Here is a 19,015-nt window from a genome sequence, read left to right on the forward strand (position 1 = left end):
GTGGCATTCAACTGAGGTTTCAGGTGTTTTTAAAAATTCCTTCCTCTGAAGTTTTTATAGGTTATCTACTCTACCGTAGAGCTCTACACAAAGCTGAATATTAAAAAGTCTTAATCCTTCCAAGTGAAGGGATGATATTTAATCAATTGAGAATGGAAAAGCAATGCACAAGATCCGTGTTAAAACTTGTTGTGCTAGGATAAATTAAGATTTTAATTGTAATTTTACATTAAAAATAATTCACCAACATGTAATACAGTCTAGTGTTTATTGTATGTTATGGAAGGTACACTGGAATTTCAAAAATTTAAAACATATAAAAAGTGGTTAAGGGCTAACATTTTTTTATCAACACCTGATAAATGTGTAAGAACGTTTATTATACAGCAGGGTACAATGGTAGTGTTAATGCCAACAGGGCACCATGAAAGTTAGTCTAAAATTTTTTCCCACTTTGCTTTATACAAACAACATCACTTTGCCTCTGTTTAAGAAGATCGGGAGAGGATTGCTGTCTAAGGATAAGCAGTCCTAGAACATTTTTAATGTTATTTAGTGTCCTAGTACTTAGATTAGTGAATGTTTCGAAAACATAAAGGAAAGTAGAAATGTTGTAATTACTTCACAGAAATGCACATCCAATTCTTGTTTTCAATAAGAACAATAGGTACAGATTATAACTTTCCCTATATGAAATAATTTACACACAGAGGAAAACTAGAACACTATCTAAAATAATCACTAAATACATTTTTCTTCTTGGAAATAAACAAGCAATTATGGTTTTGCATGATCAAATATCAAAAACATAGCAGAAGTAGTGTTTTTCTTTTAAAGATAACCGATACTCTAAAAATAAAAAAAGGAGTATTTTCCATGTGTGTGCAACCTAAAATCAACCAAGCTCATATTGTAGTACAACCATATTAAGAAACCACGGATCAGAAATACAACCTTATGGAAGAAAGTTTATAATCCACAAAACTGTTGGCCAGGCCATAAAGTAAAATAGCTCCACAGTTTACAGGTAAAACTGAGGCAACATAGATGCGTGCTAAGTCTTCAGTCAGTCGATATTTATGTAGAGGCTGTGACACTTTGTTTGTAGACAGCATGGTATGCATTTCTCAGCAAGACATAAGGGAAACAAGACTCCAAAAGATCCATGGTCAGGAACGGAGACTCCTGCACAATCTGAAAAACACCAAAGATGTATCAAGATTCTCTAATGTTCAATGATGAGAATCATCTACATCATTTGATTAATACCAGCCTGCGCCACAACAGCATTTATATTTCTTCGGCTGAAAAGGGAAATACTGCAGCGTGTTCATCCCACAGTCCTTTCAAGTACAACGTTTAAGCAAACATACAAAGCTTTTTAAAGCTAGTTGCAAATATTTCAAACAGGCTTGTGACACTAAAATAAATGCTCAGAGCAGATGTCTCATGGGTTATCCTCACAGTTTAATTTGCACTAATTTACTGTGACATCAATATAGAGCTGTATCCGTTAATCAATTGTGAAAATTACTTGAATACTACTATAACTTTTTCTGGCATTTGTTGACAACACAGAGAAAGATAATACTCAATAGTAAAAGAATTGTGCAGAGGGACGGGAGAAAAAAATCAAAAGGACTTCAGTTCTTCATGTCATTCTATTGTCATGATGTCAAAAAGTATTTCTATTGGTTGATGAGTTACAACAGCAAGGGTGTCTGTCAAAAAGGCCTTTGTTGTTAGGAATAAACAACGAGCATGAGAACTTACCATGTCTAGCAGTAAATAAACAGATTCTCTGTTCCTTGTAGTAGTTTTGTCCGTCTCCTGACCAATTTTCAGTAGACTAGATGATGCAAGCTACAAAAAATTATTAAAAAACGATAAACATTTTAAAATATATATCATATCATTTTTGTGCTCTACTTTAAGTTGATCAATTTTTGCTACTTTTGTTAAGTTTCTTTTAACTAATCTCCCTAACCAGTGTAGTTATTAGTACAACAGAATACATAATGGAAAGGAAGTACCATAACTACATTACAAGCATGCTTTCTGCATATTGTGTTTTGCTCTGCTAGGCATGTGCCTTTTTTGTAGAAATCAAATGTGATTAGCAGTGCTTGACATGCGTATTTGAGGGGAGAAAAAACAAGATTATTGCACAGAATTTCCAGGTGAAATCCTCGCTTTCATGAAGTCAGCAGTTTTGTCACTGACCAATTTTTTCCTTCCAATATGTATGCACGTTTACTTACTCTTCTTGCATGATCAATACAAATAATTTTTTTAAAATTTATCATTCCATATCCTGGTCCTGATGTGGTGGAGAGAGAAAAAAAAGTATCAAATGCTCAAATTCTAATACTACATATAATTAAAGAAATGCATACATTATTATTTTATGACAATGGCAGGTTAAAGTGTAGGCAAACCAAACTACTTGTTTCTGCGATAAAGGCCCAGATACAGCAAAAATCAAAGCCCCCGCTTAAGTCTTTGCAGGATCAGGGTCACAGACTTCAACAAAATATTTTGATCCGAAATGAACTGTTAACTTTATTGTCATGAACTGTAGAATACACAAATAAGAAATAAATTTGTTCAACTTCCAGAAGCAGAATTTTCAAGATTAGTACATGCCAATGAAGCAACAGCCCCATGCCTAAATATCTGCTCACAAATCTAAATTTCTGATTTGGAAATTTTCACTTTAAAATATTCCTGAAGACTGAATCACTGTCCGTTACAAAAAAAGAGTTTAATAATTTGCCAAAAGAAAAAAAAAAAAGTCTATTTTTAATCTAAGGTGATAGTATTCACATTTCAAAAAATCTTTTAGAACATTCCCATATTTAATTTCAATGGGCAGGAGCAATTAGGTTATCTAGTACATTCCTTTATCAGAAGATAATTATTTCCCACAGTATATTTTCTTGAGCTCCAGGCCTTCTCAAGCTAACTGTGAAAAAAAAAATTCTTTAAAGAAATTGGAAGACACCAAGTTGAATAAAGTAAAGTCAGTGACTACAGTACTTTAATTACAGTCTGAGCAGTCAAAGAAAACACATGTACCATCTAGATCACATGATCAAAAATGAAATTCTTGCAGCAAAAATGTTTTTATATCACATGAAACTGCACTGTTTTCCTTTGCTTGTCAAGCACATACAATTTGACATGACCATTTTTCATGTTTTGCTACAAGCAGCTGCGGCAGACAATATCCGCTCATGAGGTCAATGGGTTAAGATGCTTTTTTTCCTTCCATAAAGTAACAATGCATTACCAGAAGTGAGAATTTTGCAAAAAGTACTGCCTACTGTACCTCTCTAACTATTAAAGATAAAGACAGATTCCCGCCTCCCCACATTCACACAAAAATATGTTTAATATGCCCAAGTAAGGTTGTCATTTCTGTCCACATTTCTTAAAGTTGGCCACCCAAAAACAAAGGCACTCAAAATCACTGGCTATTTTTGAAAATTTAGACCAGACTATCTACTTGGCCGTCTGTTATTTTAACCGTATGTACCCCTGAAGTACTGAGAGCCAATTTTTAAGTTAAATTTCTATTTTAAAAACACAATGAAGTATGCTAAAACCCAAAACCATAAACCACAGATTTATGTATTTGACAAGTTACAAAGATCTGATCCTAAAGCAGATAAGTGTTGGAGACAGATTTTTGAGCATGATGGCGAGTCAGGTCATTCCAGATTAATCTAGATATACTAAGCCAAAACATTACATATCACAGATATGACCTGGATCTCCAGTTCACACTGAAGGCACCACTAATTCTCTTACACAAGTTTTCTTGGCTGTCTAGAGCCCTATACTCCACCTAATGGCTACTGCACAAACAGAACTTCAATGTCAAAAGTACAATCCAAGAGATACACCAAGTCAGCTAAGGTTACTTGTTATGACAGACTAACATATAATAAACTAAAAGTACAATATATCTTGTGGAAAATCTCTTGGAGCTTCATAAGGATATAAACATTGATTTCACATACACTATACTTAACTGTTTCCGATCTTGCATTACAATCTAGAAGATCATGTACTCTATTTTTAATATATATATACACACACACACACACGTAATTACAGTATATATACACACACACTACAAAAATGCTACATGCGTTTCAGGCTCAAGTTTAACTTTCATGTAATAGCATATCAACTGACCGATGTTTAACCACCTCTTGTAATATCACACATTTAATCTATACACATCTAAGTCTTTGTACTATTCATTTGCATTCTGTGTATCAAAATTAAGACAATTTATAACCAGTTTAAATATAAATGAGAGTAAAATAGTTCCTTAAAATTACATTTTCAATCTGAATTTTGAAAGTATCTGCAGACCACTAAATCAGAGATTAATTTCTTAAGAATAAAGTACAACTATCCACTCTTGACACAAAGTTTAAGAAAAAGGATAGATCTTCAAGAAATCCTTATGGACTAACAAAGCTGGGCAAATAACTGATGTTTTGGTTTGGCCAGCAAACTGAAAAAGTCAGGAAGATAATTAGGTTTAGTTCTAAAAATGTCAGCAAATTGGAAAAGTCCATTTCAGGGTCAGCAAACATACACCCATATACGTCTGAGTACCTTTATAACCTTTGGCCCAGAGGTTACAGGCTTTGCCCAGGATGTGGAACTCCCAGGTTTGAATCCCCACTCTAGAGCAGGGACTTGAAGTCAGGTCTTTCCCTCAAGCTATAGGCTATTCTAGAGCAGGTTGCTCTCAATCTCTCCTGTTGAAACTGCTCCACTTTGTACAAATTTTTAAATAGTCACTGGCCAAAGAGAGTGATGACGATGAGTCTATAGCCTAGTTATTAAGGCACCCACCTGGGAGGTAAGAGATGTAGATTCAAATCCCTCCTCTGAATCAGGCAAAAAGATTAACCTATAGCCTGGTGGTTAGGATGCTCACCTGGGAGGCGGGAAATCTGATTTAAAGCCGCTGCTCCAGAGTGGAGATTCAAACCTGGGTCACCTGCATCCCAGTGCCCTATGCACTTGACTAAAGTTAATAAAGGGGGGCAGGGCGCACGCACACACTCACTCTGCTGACTCTGAAAAACCTTTTTCCAACCAGAACTATTGAGTTGAATTAGCAAATGGTTTCAGATCCACCGAAATGGTATTTTTTGGTGAGTAAACCATTCACCCAAAAAATGTCACCCAGCTCTAACGATTAACCAACTGATTGTGTCCCCATATCTGATTTTCTCCAATTGAAAATGAAAACTGTGAAAACACTACTGCGGATAATTTAGCCTTTTTCTCTTTAGCTTAAGACCAAAGGGAAAATAACTACCAATACTAGACAAAGTACACATATATTGTTATTTCAGAAGCAAACGGATATTGCAGATCAATTGAAGTCATTTCTATTAAAATCTTTATAAATGTTATGGCAACGAAGATTAATGTAGCACTCTATACTATGCATGGGGAATACCACAGTAATATCGGTTTGCAAAGGCAAAATGTTGAGGATTTTAATGGTGACCACTGTACATCTAAAAGCTAAGTCTGAGTTGCAACAGAGGTTTAGGGTTTTGCTTTGGTTTTTTAGGCTGATTTTTGTAGCAGTCAACCCTGGTTATCAAATTGTACATACAGCCAAAAATTCTTTAAGACGGTCTTCAATGCTTCCCTTGTGGATGGTAAATAGGGCTGCAGCAATCTGGTTGATAGCTTTTGCCAGGCAATGTATGTTGTTGCAGTGCCCTAAACAAAAACACAGACATGTTATTATTTCAGCAACACTTCTCAAAACCAAATGATTCTTTGAATGTTTTAGCTGACAGGAACATAATTCGTAACTGCAACAGGGTCAAGGTTTTGCAGTGAACTAACTTGAAATGTGCTAGCAATTGTGGTGAGTGCTTTGGATCTCCGGGCCACATTCAGTAAAAAGCTTACAAAGGAAACATGTTTAGAATTAATACAATGAAATGCACTATTATATTTTACTCCCATATTGCAGGTAAGTCGCATGTAACATACTAAAAATAACAGAGGTTTATCACAACAGAGGCCCGTCTTATGCAGCCATTGCAAGAGTCATTAAAAATCACAAGGTGAGATGATTTCAGGTGTTTAAAATATTATATGGATTGAACAGGAGATCATATACATAATCAAAAATTCAAATCCCCTCCCTCCTAAGGGCTATGATTGGGAAAGATCCCAGAGACTCTTGGAATGAAGGGAACAGCTATGTTTTGGAAAAATACTTTCAATTCTGTAAAAATGAAAGATTTTGTAATTAGCTGGGTATATGGACATGTACACACAGGTGTCTTTCAGGTTCAATGAGCACAGGATTTATTCATTTTCCATGTGGTGGTTGTGGGGCAAAAGAGATCTCTTGAATAAAGCAGGGGAAGGACCTCCATTCTAAATCTGGATTTTACACACATCTGGAGAGGAGACCGGTCCAGGATAGGGTGTAAAACAGACTGTCCTCTAAAACTTTGTCAGTAATTCTCTGATAGGTGAACACTAGTAACAGCTTTTGGAGTGAACAGTTTGCATGTCATACCCAAGAGAGATTGCCTCTTCTCTGACTTGAGTGAAATAAGTGAAGAGGCTGTATGGTAGACAGGGAAGGAGAATCTGACTGTGAAACTGGCATGAATGATCTCTGCTCATCTGTCAGCGGGTGACTGGACCAAGTTTTAAGGGAAAACTAATCTCTGGCAATTAGCTTGAGATTTGGCTAACTGTCAAGATCTCAGTCTTCTGTTAGCAGGAGCAAATATGAAGGTTACTTGGGGTCTGACTCTCTGCCAGGAGACATAGAAGGAGCCCTTGGTCTTGGATAAACAAATGGCAGGCACTCAGATATGGCCAGAATATCTTGAAGTCTGTACTTTTGAGATAACATTTTCCCTCTCTTTTCCTTGGCTTGGGAACTGAAGCTAGTTCAACTTTTTAGATGGCCATATCCAGGATCTTGCCAGAGTTTAATGACACTAAAAGGAGCACAGCACGAATGAGATTGAATATATAGCTTACATCCAAAGCCAGATGCTACACTTCCGGATTGTAGAACACAGAAGGGGAAAAAGTGATAAAAGAAGGGACAAAAGCCATCTAAAAAGCATTGTGTCCTGCTTTTAGCTTTGACTAACTCAGACGTAGTCACCCAAGAAAAGGAAGCCCTTATATCCAAGGCAGGCCATGGAGGCAGAGTCCCTCTCTTCAAGGACTGCTTGTCCACCAGGTAAAGGAGATTTGTCCCCCTGACAAAAATAACTCTTTTTTGTTCAGCCTCGAGACTGAGGCATCCACCTGAGCCTATAGCAAATTCGATGCATTTATCCTTCTGCTCTTGTACAGTCAGTGGCAAGTCCCGATATAGACTTTTTTGTGCGCTGGGTAGGATCACTTAAAGGGTCTGGGAAAGTTCATGCACTTCTAGCTTTCCCCACTTTAAAGGGTTCCTCTTCGGGCCATCAGCTTCACCTGACTCCTTGTCAGAGCTACAAAATGGAGGAGTCAGACTGCCACTGGAAGAAAAATTGGTGATAGAGGGTATTTTCTAGTGCAATTTATTTATCAAAATGTACACAAGTCCTGTTCATCTTGGAGAAGTGATCAAAACTACATACAAGCCACTCCACTTACAGAGACTGCAGCTAAGACAGACAGGCCTGTCACCATGACTCAGTTCCCTTCTTTGGTTCTTGATCTGTCTCTTCTCTTTTAGGAGATTTTCTGGTCCTCCCTCCTGCCTGTGCTCTGAACATTTAATCTGGGGAAAGTTTCTAGCCCTTAGTGGTTTTGAAAAAAGCCTCCCAAAATGGAAAGCAATGCACTTTTGTCTTTCCAAATCTGCAGATAACCCTCAGAGCTATTGCTTCAGGCTATGAATCGTTCCCCCTATTCATCTAAATAAAATGTTCACATTTAAGTTTGTCATTAGGCTACACTTAATTTCTGTTCATTACAGATAATCCCAGAAAAGATGGATTTATGTGCAGAGCTCAGACTATTACTCTAGGCTTACTATCTAAAAGTTACAGTGTACATACCTATACACCTTGACGATGAAAGAAAATATGTCCCTATCAAGGAAGTTAACATTGTTGAATTAAACAGAATCTTGAAATATAAATTTCTACAAAAATGTGTGTACACACAGTAATACAAGGCAATTGCAATCTTAGTCTGCACACTTAATCGTTGTACTGCACAAGTGACCAGCTATGCCCACAAAGATCTGAAACATGGGATCTTGTGCATCTAAATTATTACATAATATATTTTCTTTAATTTGAAATTCAAAGCTTTAGAAATTTGGGGCTTTCTCCTGCTGCTTCTACTAATTCTGGGAAAGCTGGGGAAGGAAATGATTGACAAGCTAGATGTCCTATGTTAATTAAGCTTTGTCCTGTGCAGGATATAGAGCAGATTCTGGTAAAGACAAAGAAAGAAAACTTAGTGGGTCAAGTGAATGGACACAGACTCCACATATTCCTATTGAAAAGTGATTTGTGTGTGTTTTGGAGCAGTTTTGACAATTTTTTCTATTAAACTTAGTTTGAAAGAGTTAAACATTTTTTTTGTGGATTACAAACAAAGAATTTCCTTGAGGCAAAGATCTTTATCTTTTAATAAGAAAGGAAAGTAGCAAAAATTCCTTAGACGATGATTCTACTTACAATTCATTCCTTCTAGATTTAAAAAAAAAAATTTTTTTTTTAGTAGCTGAGATATTAAACCATTAAGGCATATGAATAGGCACAAATCCAATGTAGCAGTAATAAATTAACAGTTACTAAAACAACACATATGCTAATCAATATAAATTCTTAGACTAATCAAAATGGAAAATATGTTTTAGGTCATCTGCTTTGTGTGCGAGTTAAACGTTAACTCCTAAAGTGCATATTTTAGAACTGCATCTAGTCTTCAAAATTTCAAGTGGATTATATTCATTTTTAATACATCATGTTTCAAAACAAGATTAAGGTAAATGATTTTAAAAATTTCTAATCATGTTTCTGTTGTGATTTAGATTCAGTTCAACCTGACTGTTAGAGCCATCCACCATAAAGCATATGATAATAAAATAAATACATTTTGCTATTCCAAAGAGCAAGCATTTGAGAAAAAAACGCTTAAAAGATTAATAATCAAGGTATTTCAACAAGAACATATTCAGACCAAAAATGTACCACCACCAAATAAATAATACCTTCAATGGCAGGGCTATATTGAGACATCACGTTACTGGCCAAAGTTGGCAAGGACACTGCCACAAAGACCATGAGAAGGCAGGCAATTTTATATTCTTCTTCTGGACTAATATTTTCTGAAAATAAGAAGAAAATTCTTCAATTTAAAAGCTACTCTGAGATTTATCCCATGACAACGGAGCAGAAAGTTGCCTTTTTGGTCTGTCGTAATTCATGTCACATTTTCTGAAATATTATTGCCACCACCTTTAATGAGACTATAAAGTTAAAAAAGTCAAGTAGTGAATTGCAGTATCTAGCACACTATTAAAGGCCAGCATGTATTGACTAAGTGATGATAGTAAAAAGAAAAAGGAGGACCTGTGGCACCTCAGAGACTAACCAATTTATTTGAGCATAAGCTACAGCTCACTTCACTGGATGCACTCGATGCATTGTTAGTCTCTAAGGTGCCACAAGTACTCCTTTTCTTTTTGCGAATACAGACTAACACGGCTGCTACTCTGAAACCTGATGATAGTAAGTCACTCCATCCAACTGCAGAAACAGATGGGAATTAAAATACAAGACCCCAACACCAAAAGGAATGAGCTAAAATAAAATGCTATGTCCTGTTCACACAATTTAACTCCTTCATAGTTACTGGGGTAGGTTGTACTAAAACTACCAAGGGAAGAGAGATCGGAATCACACAAACTTTAAATAATATTTACTAATGACATTTTAAAAAGCCATTCAGGCTGTTTGAACCCAATATGTGATTTAATATTAAAATAATAGTGATAAATGTCTTCAGGAACTTAAACGTATTTTTGCCCACCTCAAAGCTACCCCTACTAAGAAAATGGAAAAAAGTAACTTTCGGTATGATCTCTAATGGTCCATGCTCTATAGACATCCAGCCAATAGCAAGAACAAAGCAAATAAGATGTATTCATAGATTTGTGTTACCACAGTCATCTACTTTTTCTTTTGAAGGGAATAATCAAAGTGTTTAATAAGAAACATAGGGAACAAAATGAATATCTGCCGAACAGCTTTAAGAATTTCATTTATTTTTATGCCTCTAAAAGGATATTTATTGTGAGTCAAAAAAATGGGAAAACTGGAAGGATTTGCAATGGCCCTTTAAAACAAATGTAACAATTTCAGATTCTATGGCAACTTGTCTTGGATGCTTTCACAGGCATAATTTAAAATGCTTTCCTTTGTCTGCTTTCATGTTAATGTTTTGCATAAAACACAACCTTCATATATTTCATAATATTGGTTTGTTAACTGCTTCTTAAAATCTGACATTTTTAAACATTCATAGTAGAGAGGAAAGGATTTAATAGTTACTGTGCATCAGAAAATAGACTATTTGCCTTCTGTTATCCTCAACACACAACCCAATATCTTCCTCTCCTTAAATGAATCCAGTTTTTCCCAAAGGCATTACATTCACCCACCTTTCACCTATTATCCATTTCTAGAGCAGTTTCCCCAATGCAGCTGGCTCACAAAACTCCAGGCTACATATCAGTGCATTTTATGCAGCATGCATAGCAAATGCTTAAGTTCCAAATGAAAATTCACCTGGCAATATACGTGGCTCATCTGAGGCAATACAGAAGAGCCAGTAATCCACCAACAGCTCTTTGCTTACTACTGCAAATATCTGCACGTGTTTCTGGATTTTTTTAACATCAAAAAGAGTCAGAGTGCATTGCTAAATATACTTTTGAAAGATTATATGACTTGTTACCTGATTTTTGGGAAGAGAGTGCTACAACCAAGGCAGGATCAATCTCACATGGCAATCCAGCAGCAGATGACAGCTCATATACATTCATTGCCACCTGAGACACAGAACAGTAATTATTACAAGGTGAAAAACACCAAATGTTCTCTAAAAATCTCATTTCTGAACACAGCTGTACTGAAATGTTTAAACTGCAGAGTTTGAGAACACTAGGGATTTCAGTCTCTGAAATATGATAAAGAACCTTTGGATTTGTATTATGTCTAACCTACAATGAACAGCTGGTTCAGCACTTGGTTTGCTAGGAGGTTATCATTTCTTGCTGTCAAGGCAAACAAGGTTTTTGTAACTTTCCTCAACTGCCTCCAGCACAAACATCTTAGCATCCAGTTAGCTCTTCTAACTGAAAGGAAAGATGCAGAAAGTAAAGCTAACAAAGATGTAAGCAATCAGATCAGACGTGTCAAACAATGTTTTAAAAGTATTTTAACAAAAACACAGCCAATTAAGACCATATGTTGATGCAGTGTTACCAATTAAATGCACAAGAGTGAGGAAAAAAGTTAATGGTCCTATAATAATGCTAAATTAGGTGAACATTTTCAAAGTGACAAGGGATTTTGGGTACCCAACCTACGACATCTTATAAGGGTCCTTATTTTCAGAGAATGAGTATTCAGAACTTTCTGAAAAATTAGGTCCACATAAGGTGTCTCAAGTTAGGAACCCAAAATTCAATAGTTACTTTTGAAAAATCTTAGTCTTAGAATGCTGTACATCCTATATATTTTATATTTAAATTAGTGATTCACAACTTTGTTTTTGTTGAACACCCCTGTGGGACAGATTGAAAGGTAAACACCCAGGTTCCATACTCTTTTACATCATATTCTGAAACATTTGCCTTTTTTCCTGTTCATTCTCTCTCTCATTCTTTAAAACCCCTTTAAAAATATATTTATTACCCTTCACAACTCTTGTACAATAGCTAATTTTTAATCATGGAGGCCAAGAACCTAACAAGATTAAAAAAAGAATTAGATTTTTATATGCTGAATGAGACTATTCACAATTAAACTTTTATTTTTTTTTAAAGTATTTTTTTCCTCAGAAAGACACATTTTCATTCTTCTGGCTTAAGCCAAACAATAGCCAATGTGGGAAGAAACTCCCCCTTTGGGCTGGCTACTCCATAAATGCCCACTACAGAGTTCCTGGCACCCTGCTCTGAAGCATCTGGTACTAGTTATAGAGGCCACTGGACCAGATGGGCTTCTGGTCTGATCCAGTGTGAAAGTATCCAGTCTCCCAGGAGAGATTGCATATTTTTCTTAGAAGCTCAACCACTTCATTTTCAGGTACTTTCAGAACTTCTGCAAGTAAACAATCCTGCTCTTATTAGTTTGTTCCCCTCTCATTTATCTACCTGTTCCAGCACCACCTCTTTTGATATTTCAACGTCTGGAAGTACACCTCATCTTTATTTCCTAAAACGAGAAAGCATCTTCCTAACATGCTCTCTTGTGAAGGTTGATACAAAGAAATCATTTAGCTTCATTGCAATGTCCCTTATCTTTTTAATTGCCCGTCTACGCTGGTGGTTGAGTAGGCCAAACATTTTTCTCAGGAGCTTCCTGCTTTTAATATCTGTTTAATGCATTTCATATTGTTTTTGTGTCATTCAGTATTTGCTCTTCTAATTATCTTCTAGCCTTCCTCATTTTTAACCTTACATATTACTTGCCATAAGTAGTTTATGCTCCTTTTATTGGCTTCACGAGGAGGGCTGGATCTCCATTTTCTGAGACCTACCTCTGGTTTGAATAACCTTTTGAACCTTGCCATAAAACCATGTTATTTTTTCCTTGCCTTCCTTTTTGTTGTTGTTTATTGGTATACATACCTTTTGACATTTCTGCTGTAAGCCACCTTTTTAAAAAAAAATCTGGTGCTGTAAGGTTTGACATCACAGGATTTACTTATGGTTTACTGGATTTGTACAGTTTGAAGGAAGGCGATAAAGTGGCACAAATACCTTTCATTACAAGCAGATGTATTAATAAAGTACACAGATTTGGCAAAGTTACCCTATAAAGTGGCCACCTTTTACAGTGCTCCTTAAATCTTAAACACACTTAAGCTGTAAAGCTTCTTCTCACTGACCACAAGTGTTTATCTTTACCCTTAATTGATACTAGTTTGGTTAGATAAACAATACTTTGTGCTTCTTCAGCTAACAGACACAGGGTTCTGCAGTGAAGTTTCCTGCTACAGCGAACTCCTATAAATCATACTTTCCTTTTCTCATATTCATATAGGAATGACATGTGTGAGAAAACCACACCCAGTTTATTCTTCTAATGATGAAATGTCTATGGCTGAACATTCAGTTAACAGAGTACATCATTTATAAACACCTAGAGGATAATAGGGTTAATAAGGAATAGCAAACTTTGATTTCTCAAAAACAAATCTTGCCAAACCAACCTAATTTCCTTTTTTGACAGGGTTACTGGCCTAACAGATTGGATGGAAGGGGGCCGATAACATTTGATTTTTAGTGAGGCTTTTGATACAGTCCCACATGATACTCCCTAAGTAAACTAGCGAAATGCAGTCTAGATGAAATCGCTATAAGGTGGGTGCACAACTGGTGGAAAGACCAAACTCAGAGTAGTTATCAATGATCTACTTTCAAACCAGGATGGCACGTCTAGTGGAGTTCCACAGGTGTTGGTCCTGGGTCCAGCATTGTTCAATTACATTTTCATTAATGACTTGGGTAATGGCATGGAGAGTATGTTTCTAAAATGGGCAGATGACCCCAAGCTGGGAGGAGTTGCAAGCTTTTGGAGAGCAGAATTAGAATTCAAAACAATTTTGACAAACTGGATAACTGGTCTTAAATTAGCAAGATGAAAGTCAATAAAAGTAAGTGCAAAATACTTCACTTAAGGAAAAAATCAAGTGCACAACCACACAATGTGAAGTAACTGGTTAGTGGTAACTGCTGAAAAGGATCTGGGGGTTATCACAAATTGAATGAGTCAACAGTATGAGACAGTTTAAAAAAAAGGCTAATATTCTAGGGCATATGTAAGACACAGGAGGCAACTGTCCTGCTCTACTTGGCACTGGTGAGGCCTCAGCTGAAGTACTGCGTCCAACTCTGGGTGCCACGCTTTAGGAAAGATGTGGACAAACTTGACAGAGCCTGGAGGAGAGCAGGTTTAGAAAAACTGACCTATGAGGAAAGGTTACAACTGAACATGTTTAATATTGAGAAAAGACGACTGACAGGAAATCTGATAAGAGTCTTCAAGTATGTTAAGGGTTGTCATAAAGAGAATGGCAATCAATTGTTCTCCATGTCCACTGAAGGTAGGACAAGAAGAAATGGGCTTAATCTGCAGCAAGGGAGATTTATGTTAGATAGTAGGAAAAACTTGCTAATTATAAAGGATAGTTAAGCTCTGGAATAGGCTTCCAAGGCAGACTATGGAATCCCCATAACTCAGTGGTCCCCAAACTTTTCAGGATCACGCCCCCATCCCATATCTGTCCGCACCCCCACCCAGCCAGGGACACAGCTCCAGGGTTGAAGGAGGGACATGGACGAGGTAAGGCAGCCGAGGCTTGGGCCACAACTGGGGTCAGGGCTGGCATCCGGGGCAGGGCCAGGAACGGAGCTGGGTGGTGCTCCCTCCCCACCCTCCATGGGGGCTGGCCCAGGACCCAGCAGTGCCCCCTCCCAACCCCGCAAATGGTCTTCCGCACCCCCTTTAGGGGGCACACCTCACAATTTGGGCACCTCTGCCATAAATGGAGATTTTTAAAAGCAGGTCAGACCAACACCTGTCAGGGACAGTCTAGTTTTACGAGGTCCTGCCTCAGCAGAGGAGGCTGGGACTTGACTTCTAGAGTTCTTTCCAGTCCTCCATTTCTATGATTTCCCCTTGCTACATTCAAGAAAGGCATACGTTGTACATACCCTTTTTTGAAGGGTCAAATGGAAGAAACAGTTACTAACCTTTCCATAACTGTTGTTCTTCAGGATGTGTTGCAAAGGTGTATGTGAGCTCCAATGCATAGTTTCCGAGTTTTATACTTAGCAGTATTTGTTGGGGCGGCAGGAGTGCCCTCTGCTGCCTCACACTGTGCACAGGCATAGAGCGGAGCTGCCCCTGATCCTCCTCAGTTCCTTCCCACCGGAAAGACTGACAGAGAGGGGACAGAGGGCAGGTCATGGAATGGATATGTGCACCACATCTCTAAGAACAAAAGTTACGGAAAGGTTAGTAAGCGTTTCTTATTCTTTAAGTGATTGCACGTTCATGCCACTGTAGGTGATTCACAAGCAATCCAAACTGGAGGTGGGCTTGGAGTCTATCTGAATACGGATCGGAAGATCAGTCGTCCAAATCTGGCATCGTCTTTAGACTGGAGGGAGATTGAGTAGTGAGAGGCAAACATATGACATGACGACCAGGTTGCCACTTTGCAAATGTCTAATATGGGGCATGGGCCAGAAAGGCTGGAGAAGCTGCTTTGGACCTAGTTGAATGACCCAACAGTATCTGGAAGCATCACATTAGTCAACTGGTAACATAACCAAATTCAACTGGATATCCAAGATGAGCTCCTTTGACTCAGGATACTTGGCAGCCTTTCATTCTGTCCACAAACGTGATGAACAGCTGTGTCGAAGACCTAAAATGTTTAGTCTGGTTCAGATAAAAAGATGGAGTTCTTCTAACCTCTAGAGCATGGAGCCTCTCCTCACCTTTATGACCAAGTTTTGGAGAAAAAGGCTAGTAAGATGATCTCTTGGTTAATATGAAAACTGGAAGCCACCTTAGTAAGAAACTTTGGGTGAGGATGAAGGTAAACTTTGTGTGGAAAACTGTATATGGAGGATCTGATATTAATGCCCTCACTTCCCCCAATCTCCTGGCTAACGAAACAGCCATCAAAAATGCCACCTCCTAGAGCAATGGGGAGAAGGTCACTAGAGGCTCAAAGGCGGAGGAGTCATCAACTTTGCTAAGACTAGAATCAAGATAGTCATGGGGGAACAGGATACTGAACCTACGGAAATAGTCTGAGGAGAGACCAGAGGATTGCAACCATGAAGACTGTTACACAGTGATGGTCAGGCTATGTAGCGAGCCACAGAGTCCAGCCTGCACAGCTGTTCTAGAAACAACTCTCTTCCACTACAGCCTGAAATTATTGTTTAATATAATCTGGGAGCTTGCCCTTAAAACATCACAAATGTATCCCACAGGGTAAAATTGTAGCGCCCCAACAGAGCTTGATGGTTCGCAGTATGAAGCCATAACCTCCTGTGGAATAAAGTTTCCTTCTGAACAAGTCTAGTTTCTTAGAAGCCTCCTGGGGTTGGCGGGCGGGGGGGAGAACAGTGCCTGGTGACCCATTTGCTGCAAGTGCCAGGGAAGATACTACCAAGAAGTCAGGAAGGGGGATGACTGTAAAAATGTTTAAATCCTTAAGAGGATACACAGTACATTCTCTCCACTCCTTTTGCAATAGGTGGCAGGGACAATGGGGTCTCCCAAAGAACCTTAGTAGGATCTAGAACAGCCTTGTTAACAGGCAGAGCTATCCTTAATGGAACCACTGGTATTAAAATGTCCACAAGCCCAAGGGACTTTTCCTCTGGATGGATGGCCAAAGCCAAAGCTATCATTCTCAACAACTCCTGCTGGACTTTGTGGTCATTCAGTGGTGGGGAAATTGGTTCCACCAAAACAGCCTCATCGGGGATAAGGAAGAAGATACCAATGGCTCTTGGGGTTGATCCTTTTCCAACTCTTTTTGGGGTAGCTCCTGAGAAGGGTCCTGTCCCTGCCTGGTGCTGGGGCCAGTACATAGGGTGGACTGCTTATAACATCAATATTCTTCTCAACCAGCCGAGGAAGCAGGTTGGGAAGGAGATGGGGATGCTCCTGATTGAGGGGGAATCCCCACAAGTTCCATAAAGGCTGCTGATATGGCTTTAGCCCCCAACTGTGCACAGACCAGGGTTCCTTGAAGTATGCACCCTGCTGGAATTGAAGCTGAAAACAGGGTGGGTAGGCACACACAGAGGTTACTGGACATGTCCAGGCTGAGACACACATAAAACGCACTTCAGAATCCAAAGAAGAATCTGATTCTTCAGACCATGCAGGTCTGCCCCCCATCAGTACCGGTGAGGTAGAGTCAGATTCTGGTGAAGAGGATACCTGTGAAATCATCTGCAGCTTTCCCTAGATGGTACCATTTTTAATCTGTATCCTAATTGTTGAATCTGACGGTCCCACAATGGTGTGGCTCTGAAGCTGTGACCGTTGGTGCTGATGCTAAGAGAATCTTGAAGTGCCAGGGAAGATAGTACCAAGAGATTCAACAACTCTCTTTCAGCCACAAACTCCTCAGCTGTAAATGGTACCAGGAAAACATTCTGATTTTATGGCACCGGAATCTGATGCAACAATGATGAACCTGGCATACCGGGAGTCAGTCTCACTGGGCCTGAACTAGGCTTTGGAGTCAACAAACTCCCATTTTGAGGCTTGCTCCACGAAGTGTCTTCTTTTTGAGTGCATCTCCGAGTACTTGGTAGAGCTCGAATCTCTTCGCCTCCAATCTTGAGGTGCCCAGTACAGAGTGCTTAGATGACTTGCAGTACCCTCTTCTTGGCATTGGTGAAATTGATCCATCTCTCAATTCTGTCAAAGCTGGAGGAGCACTGTTGACTGATGCAGAAGAGCTCGATACCCAAACTGAAGAAGAAGGTTCCGATGGAAAGTACTTAAGTTTAGCTGCCCTATCCTTTTTGGATCAGGGCTTAAACCCCTTACAGATACTGCACCTGTCACTAATGTGAGCCTTCCCCAAGCACATAAGACAGCCGGGGTGCAGGATACTAACTGGCATTGGTGTACCACAAGAGTATTAGGACTCGAAGCTCAGAGAACGAGGCGTAACTCTGGTTCTCTGACATAACACTGACATTGGTGCCCAGATGGGAGCTGGTGTCAAACAATCATTTTTCTTCTTTTAAAATAAATACTAAAATAAGTTAAACCACACAATTTACTCTAACACAAATTCTTAGTACAATATCTACGACGAGCTGAAGTCAGGACTTGCACAGGCATGAATGGCACCTCCAAAAACCATCACAGGGAACAGGAAGGACTGAGGGGGGTGGAGTGGCTTTGCCTTTTATGCCTGTGTGCAGTGCGTGAGACAGCAGAGGCTTCGTGCCACTCCAATGGTACAGCTAAGGGAAAAACTCTCACAATTGTGTGCTGGAGCACTCACACACCTACAGTGGAATGGACATGTGCAATCACTCAAAGGACAGGCATCTCTTATACCAGAGCAGTCCATATGTACTTCAAGTCTGGTATGCGGCCTCTCACAATAGCCCCTATCAGGTCCTTAAGGGGAGAATATCCCCTATAATGAGCAGTCAATTGTGCAATGTGATAAATTTGAGGTACTCTGACCCTGCTCATGCCTTGAAGTATGAGAGTTAATTATGCCTGTTATAGAAAAATAAACAAGTATCTTTGGTCAATATTATCCAGCTCCTTTTTATATCTAGCTATAGTACCGGACTTATCCCCTTGTCCAATAAATTAGCATAAAAAGCAGGGATTTATCAGTTTTCACTATACCCTACATAAGCTCATACTTCAATTAACCTTCTGTCTAACTCTTCCCTTTTCAGGGCTAAATAATCCTCATTTTTGCACTTCTCTCTCGTACACATAATCCCATAAGTTCAAGCCATTTTTTAGCCCTTCTCTGGGACTTTTCAATTACAGCTACATTTTTAAAGTGAGGAAACCAAGCTAAATGTAGTTCCCCAAATGATGCCATATCATTTGCCAAATAGCACAATAGGCTTTGTACTTTTTTATCCTTTTAAATAGATCAAACATCCTCCTTGCTTTGACATTCCCCCAGTTTGTGGCAGCAATCTTCAAACTGTTGACAACTTCACAGCTTC

General features: G+C 38.7%; 1 protein-coding gene across 4 annotated transcripts in view; it reads right to left on the reverse strand.

Moving 5' to 3' along the window:
- Positions 1 to 254: 254 nt before the first annotated feature.
- Positions 255 to 19,015, reverse strand: part of NCKAP1 (NCK associated protein 1) — a 112,577-nt gene continuing 93,816 nt past the window's right edge. For all 4 annotated transcript variants that reach the window (XM_073306094.2, XM_073306093.2, XM_073306096.2 and 1 more), the window contains 5 exons: positions 10,993 to 11,086; positions 9,245 to 9,361; positions 5,657 to 5,766; positions 1,774 to 1,863; positions 255 to 1,194 (listed from right to left, as the gene is read on the reverse strand). In XM_073306094.2, the coding sequence (XP_073162195.1) occupies positions 1,078 to 1,194; positions 1,774 to 1,863; positions 5,657 to 5,766; positions 9,245 to 9,361; positions 10,993 to 11,086 (528 nt within the window). In that variant the 3' untranslated portion in view covers positions 255 to 1,077. The remainder of the gene's footprint in view (positions 1,195 to 1,773; positions 1,864 to 5,656; positions 5,767 to 9,244; positions 9,362 to 10,992; positions 11,087 to 19,015) is intronic.

This window comes from Lepidochelys kempii, chromosome 11 (assembly GCF_965140285.1).
Source record: "Lepidochelys kempii isolate rLepKem1 chromosome 11, rLepKem1.hap1, whole genome shotgun sequence".
Taxonomy (NCBI): Eukaryota; Metazoa; Chordata; order Testudines; family Cheloniidae; genus Lepidochelys; species Lepidochelys kempii.